The 6,721-nt window shown below is 57.1% G+C and overlaps 3 protein-coding genes across 3 annotated transcripts; all 3 read right to left on the bottom strand.

Moving 5' to 3' along the window:
* Positions 1 to 175: 175 nt before the first annotated feature.
* On the bottom strand, positions 176 to 1,656 carry SPRG_09558 (hypothetical protein; the record flags this gene model as incomplete). The annotated part of the gene is made up of 2 exons (XM_012348984.1): positions 176 to 321; positions 354 to 1,656. The coding sequence occupies 2 exons, from the start codon at positions 1,654 to 1,656 to the stop codon at positions 176 to 178; spliced, it is 1,449 nt and encodes a 482-aa protein (XP_012204374.1).
* A 476-nt stretch (positions 1,657 to 2,132) lies between these two features.
* SPRG_09559 (hypothetical protein) lies at positions 2,133 to 3,100 on the bottom strand. Its single transcript, XM_012348985.1, has one exon. It carries the CDS (start codon positions 3,078 to 3,080, stop codon positions 2,205 to 2,207), a length of 876 nt encoding a protein of 291 aa, XP_012204375.1. The 5' UTR covers positions 3,081 to 3,100; the 3' UTR covers positions 2,133 to 2,204.
* Positions 3,101 to 3,875: 775 nt separating this feature from the next.
* Positions 3,876 to 5,427, bottom strand: SPRG_09560 (hypothetical protein). The gene has a single exon (XM_012348986.1). It carries the CDS (start codon positions 5,403 to 5,405, stop codon positions 3,915 to 3,917), a length of 1,491 nt encoding a protein of 496 aa, XP_012204376.1. The 5' UTR covers positions 5,406 to 5,427; the 3' UTR covers positions 3,876 to 3,914.
* Positions 5,428 to 6,721: the final 1,294 nt, after the last annotated feature.

Here is a 6,721-nt window from a genome sequence, read left to right on the forward strand (position 1 = left end):
ACCGATGTGGTCTCCACGCCCGGCACTGGATATATCGACACTACCGGTTATCGTCGCATTATCCGTGATGTATCATGCTGAGCAGGCCAGTTGGGGCTTGTCCACATCGCTCACTATTCGCACACGGACGGACTTGCACTCATAAAATCCAAGGACGTCATTCAATCCAATTACATTATGGCCCATTGGGGCTCTCGATGGCATCATGGTAGCTTTCTTGGTTTGTCTGCGTCGCTTCGTCGCCATCATTGTACGCCGACCCGCCGTGCTCAAACGCATCCAAGCCCATGGCCTCGGCTTCAAGCGAGACGCGGAGCCAGCCTATCGCCTTCATCGCACCAAAGCAATGGCACAGCAGCCAGCGACAAAGGCAAAGATTGCAATCGCGTACACGATCTGCGCGCCAAACTGCTTGCCTCCGCCGCCCTCGCAAGTGTACAGGAAGCCGCAGTTGGTCCGATCGTTGCCGTAAAACATCTTGACGCTACCCGGGGACGCCAGCATGCCGGGCGCGAGCGTCCCGAGGAAACCGCCGCCGCCGTGCACAGGGATTGCATCGACAACATCGTCGACACCGGCGCGCGCCAGCAAAATCTTGAGCAAAAGATACGTCACCGCGCCCAGAACGCCCATGAGAATGGCGCCCTCGGGCTCGAGCACAGGACACGCGCCCGTGACGGAGACGCACCCAATGAGAATGCCATTGTTGGCCTGGCCAAGGTCATACGTCTTAGTGACAAACCGCTTGTCCAGAAGCACCGTGAGAAGACCGGCCGTGCACGCCGAGAGCGTGAGGTTGACCGCGACCTTGGCCATGACGTCGCCTTTGGTGCCGCCAAGACCGAGCGTCGAGACGCAGTTGAAACCGTACCAGCCAAACCAGAGAATCATCGTGCCCATGCATTGGAACAACACCGACTGCTGCGGCAGCTCACACGCGTCGCCTTTCTCGCTAAAGCGGCCCGTGCGCGGACCCAGCAAGAGACACCCGACGAGCGCCGACGTGCCTGCAAACATGTGCAGACAACCAGTGCCGGCAAAGTCCATGACGCCAATGTCCAAGAAGAGGTGACCTTCGTTGAACATACTCGCCCAGCCCGTCTCGGCCCACACCCAGTGCGCGCAGACCGGGTAGATGAAAAGGCTGGCGCAGAACGAGTAGACAAAGTACGCGCGCAGTTGCATGCGCTCGGCCACCGCGCCGTGGCAAATGTTGACGGCTACGGACGCGATCGCCCACTGGAAGAACCAGTCGGCGTATCGGTGGCCGCTGTACGCATGGCCCTCGGAGGCGCCGACGAACGCGGCGCCTTGCATGAAAAAGCCAGACGAACCGATAAAGCCATTGCCGTCCATAAAGGCAAAGCCGTAGCCAAATGCATAGTACGTCAAGCCCGTGATGCAGCAGTCGCCAAGAATCCGGATGAGAATGTGCTTGGTGTTCTTCTTGTGCACGCAGCCAATCTCGAGGAGTGCGAGGCCGAGCATCATGAGGAAGACGAGGACGCCGCCAAAGACAAACCAAAAGAGGTCGAGCGTGTGGAGAGGTGCGATCGTCGGCGAGGACGCGACCGCCGACGCCAGCTGTGGCCACGAAATCTCGGTGGGCTGGCCGTTGACGATGACCGTCAAGATGGAGGATGCGTTCAATTGCATATGAGCGTGCCGATTGGAGAATGCCTCGATGCGGCAGTTGAAAAGCGCCGAGCGGTGTAGAAAACCCGAGCCGTGCGACGTGAAGGGAGACGGCCCCGGCGTTTTCCCACGGATCGACTTGAGGAAGCGCGTGTACGTACTGAGATCTGAGTTAGTGTAGTGTTGTCATGTCGTCGACAGGGATACGACCATGGGACACATCGCGATATCCTTCAAAGCGCGCACTCTAGCACGTTCCTCGCACGGAGACAAAAACGTCGGTGGGTGCCACCCAGCACCACTGGTACGCACGCGCGACAGCACGATGTACAACTTGATTCATTGATACAAATCGGATCGCATCACCGGTTGTTAGTCGTCCGAATGGATATTTCAAAGCTAAACGCATGTGTTTTTATGCATGGAACCACGCAAACCGTTCAATTAGAACCACCGATCGCATTCGATTACGGATGGTATTGCAAATTTGATGTACCCAAATAAGATGTAAACACTGTGTATGGTCGTAGGGTCGAGCCGTAAAAGAGAGGGTCCATAAAAGGGTCGTTCTACACCGCGGCGACAAGGACAGTCGCGGTCGCCAGCACCGCCCACGTTAGAGCTCCGTCAAATTGCGTGGCAGATGACTTCTTGGACGGTACCGCCGTCGACACACTTGGCGCTGACGTGTTCATACTGATAGGAACAGTATCGTTTACCACCGTCAACGGGTCCATGAGGTCATCGATGATGAGGAAATCATCCTCGTCATCATCCAAGTTGCTGTCCGGGATCACCAAGTTGCCGACATCCTCGTCCAGATCCGAGTCGACCTCGTCCACCGTCATCGTCGTGTTGCTGGCCGCCACCGACAGCACCCGTCGCGCCTTGCACGCCGCCATCTTCTTGATCAGCGGGTTCACACACGTCGCCGCATCCAGAAAGCACTGGTTCTGGTACTTGAGCTCCGTCTTGCCGCCGTCCATGGACGCGCACACCTTGGTTTTTGTCAACGGGCACTTGGCGATGCCGCACGTCGTCATCTTCTTGGGGCATTTGCCCGGTGCGATGAACTGAATGTCCGGCTTGACGCAGCGCGCGGCCTTGAGAAAGCACAGGTTGTCGTACGTCACGCCGTTGGAGCCGCACACGGGCTTGACCTCGTTGGGCTTGCACTTGGCGATTTTGCGTGTGCACGAGTTGTCGCAGCTCTTGGCTGGCGACGCCGAGAGGCACTGGACCTTTTTGTTGCCGCACTTGGCGACGAGGCAGTTGCACTGGCTAGAGTACGTGCCGACAAAAGTTGTGGCGCTGGGCGACTCGAGCGCGCAGTAGGTTTGCTTGAGCGGAGGGCATGCCACGGCGCACTTGCCAGTCTGAAGCGACGACGCGTCAACAGCTGCCACGGCGATAAGTCCCGACACGAAAAGATGAACAAGCTGCATGTATGATGAAATCTTCAGTGGGAAATGCAAAGTGAGAACGATGGAACGACGGACCGAGAGGTATTCGCTGCGATACGCCACTGTCTCGAAACATCTGTGTGCGCTCCAGTCCGCATGACATACAAAGTACAAGAGGTGTCAACCCATGCAACGGCAGTCGACAGCGCGAGCAACGGGCTGACACGACCATGACGACGGGCGAGCCGAGGACTGGGCCCGACGCTGCATCGTGTACCCTACGGCACCTCGCTCTGGTGAGCAACCGCATTCGCGACTGGAAGCGTCGACAATTGATCGAGACCACTCTCGATATAGGCAACAATTCAGATCGTGGGAACGCTTCCACCGCACCTTTTGTCGCAGCGACACCTGCGCAGCAATCGGGCGCGGGTATTTTTCAGGTTTTTGCACGAGATTTCCAGGTACATGTACGGTATGAACACAGAACCGCAACCATTCGGTGGACGCTAATGGCGTGTTGCAACAATATCAGCAATAATATCAGTCGAAACGTTACGAAATCGACCATCTAGAGAAATCGATGCACGTCTACGAACATCGCGGCGTGACACCTCGGCGAACACAACCGCAGTTTCGACCAGCCCCTCGTTGGAGCCGCGTCATGCTATCGAGAGTCGGCTTTCTCTCGAATCAAAAAAGGTTTCATCGAGCGCAAGCATCATCCCTTCAGCTCCTCCACGCAGAGTGCAGGCCAAGTCATTCGAGCTACCCCGGCTCCGAGCCAGTGTTGTAGCTTTTCTTCCGAGTGTCCACCTACCCCTTCAACGATGTATGTTTCACACAAGAAGCATTGCATTTTTGTTTTCGGACGTCTCAAGCAGCGTGCTTGTTGTCATCTTGGGGCGACTGTACATCGCGATACGAGTCTGTAGCGCGAGGCGCATCGTCGCCATCGTCGTACGCCGACCCGCCGTGCTCGAACGCGTCCATGCCCATGCGCTCGGCTTCGGCCGAGACGCGGAGGCACCCGATGGCTTTCATGCTGCCAAAGACAAGGCTGACGCAGACACCGACGAAAGCAAAGACAGCGAGCGCGTACACGATCTGCGCGCCAAACTGCTTGCCGCCGCCGCCTTCGCAGGTGTAAAAGAAGCCGCAGTTGGTCCGGTTGCTGCCGTAAAACGTCTTGACGCCGCTTGGGGACGCAAACATGCCGGGCGCCAACGTGCCCAGAAAGCCGCAGCCCAAGTGCACGGGAATCGCGTCGACGACGTCGTCGATACCCGCGCGCTCGAGCAAATGCGCAATTGAGAGGTACACGAGCGCGCCAAGGACGCCGAGGACGATCGCGGCCTCGGGTTCAATCACAGGGCACGACCCCGTGACGGCCACGCAGCCCGCGAGGATGCCGTTGTTGGCTTGCGAAATGTCAAAGTGACCCGCGACCAGCACCTTGTACAAGATGGACGTGACGAGGCCGGCCGTGCACGCCGAGAGCGTGAGGTTGACCGCGACCTTGGCCATGACGTCGCCCTTCGTACCCTCGAGACTCAGCGTCGAGACGCAGTTGAAGCCGTACCAGCCAAACCAGAGAATCATCGTGCCCATGAATTGCAGCAGCACCGACTGCGACGGAAGGTGGCCGTGGCCCTCGGCCGTAAACTTGCCGAGGCGCGGACCCAGCAAGAGACACCCGACGAGCGCCGACGTGCCCGCAAACATGTGCAGACAACCAGTGCCGGCAAAGTCCATGACGCCAATGTCAAAGAGAAGGTTGCCTTCGTTGAGCATGCTCGCCCAGCCCGTCTCGGCCCACGCCCAGTGTGCGCAGACCGGGTAGATGAAGAGACTCGCGCAGAACGAGTAGACAGCGTACGCCGGCAACGAGATGCGCTCGGCGACCGCGCCGTGGCAAATGTTGACGGCCACGGACGCGATTGCCCACTGGAAGAACCAGTCGGCGTAGTGGTGGCCGCGGAACGCCTGCGTCGCCGATGCACCCGTGAACTCTGCGCCTTGCATGAAGAAGCCCGTCGTGCCGATAAACCCGTTGCCGTCCATAAAGGCAAAGCTGTACCCGACCGCATAGAACGTCAAGCCCGTGATGCAGCAGTCGCCGAGGATGCGAATGATGATGTGCTTGGTGTTCTTCTTGTGCACGCAGCCGATTTCGAGGAGCGCGAGGCCCAGCATCATGAGGAAGACGAGGACGCCGCCAAAGAGGAGCCAGAAGAGGTCGAGGGACGCGCCATGAGTGGTGGCGGTTTGGGCCTCGGCGACCGACGCGGTGAATTCGCCCCACGTGAGCGTGTGGGTCGTGCCACCGACGTCGATCGTGATGAGCGACGAGGGCTCCCACTTCATCTTGAATCGACTTTTGGCAATCTCAAAATGGAAAGATTGGGTGACTGCGTATGCTGAAGAAGAAGATTAGGTAGAAAGATCGAAGGGGCACGACGAGACGCAGTATCTCGAACAATATGCCAGTGACACGGAACCGACTGGCTTGTATGGCGGGATACCAAAAATGAATTGTTCGTAGGGTAGGTAGCTCTCAACTAGAGGGTGTAGAGCACTGATTGACGTCGGTGTCATTGCTGGCCCACGCGTCCGTGATCGGTTGGTCGAGCACCATCATTTTGGCCATTGCGCATTGGTTGCATGCGACAGACAGGTTCCGAAATCGGCGTTAAAACAGCTGGCCTGAATGCCGTATTACAGTATTTATAACCGACTTTGATGCGATGCCCGCTCCTTGTAATAGATATAATGCCCCGCGTTGACTCACACATATGTGTCCTGCAGTACGCACTACTTTGCAAACCTTGAGCTTAGGGTCAATGTGGATAGTTTGGCCAAGAAGATGGTGTCAGAAGATGCAATATTCTATATTGGGTCGATTCGAAAGATTCCAACGCAACGCAAGTGGAAGCCGGTGGCGCCCAAGCCACATTTTTAACTTAACTCACTGCTTGAAGATGCGATCCAGTGTACCTAGAAGGTACTGATCAAGTCGAGTGGCGATGCTTTTGTTTGTTGAACCGCTCGTTGGCCATTGGCAAAAGTCATGTCGGCTGGTCTGGGGGCGCTGAACCTCCTCCCACCCACGGGTTCGTGCCTGCTGAAAGCTCGGTCAACGACGCGGTCATTGCATGATGAGAATGCCTATCAGCCTACGGGTGGCAAAGCAACGAATGCAATATCGGACCAGATCGCAAGTGGCCGCTCGATTACAAACTGCTTTGCAGTGTCATCATTTGCCAGCGACCGTGCACGCTTTTACGTTTGCCGTGCGCCAATATGCGCGTACTAGTACTAGTATTGAATACGTGCAGCGAGTAAATTGCCACTTCAAGTCCGATAGATAAAATATTTCTTCGGGATATCAAAACGCTGAATAATCGTGGAGCGTACAGGTCGCAAAACTGCCCTTGGCAACGACGCCGACCGCCAAAATCGGTCCTTGATATCTTGATATGGTATCGAGCCAATCCAGAGGCCACTAATTTCAATATTGCCTGGCTCGACAGGGCCGACCAAGCGTGCCTCTTCTGCCCCGCGCACGAGACGTACCGCCACTTCCTCGTAGACTGTGACTTCATCAAGGACGTGTGGAGCACGCTTCACGCCGTCACGGTCCCCTTGGGCGTGACCTTGCCGGCCACGCTCCCCGGCTACCT

This window comes from Saprolegnia parasitica, assembly GCF_000151545.1.
Source record: "Saprolegnia parasitica CBS 223.65 unplaced genomic scaffold supercont2.49, whole genome shotgun sequence".
Taxonomy (NCBI): domain Eukaryota; phylum Oomycota; class Saprolegniomycetes; order Saprolegniales; family Saprolegniaceae; genus Saprolegnia; species Saprolegnia parasitica.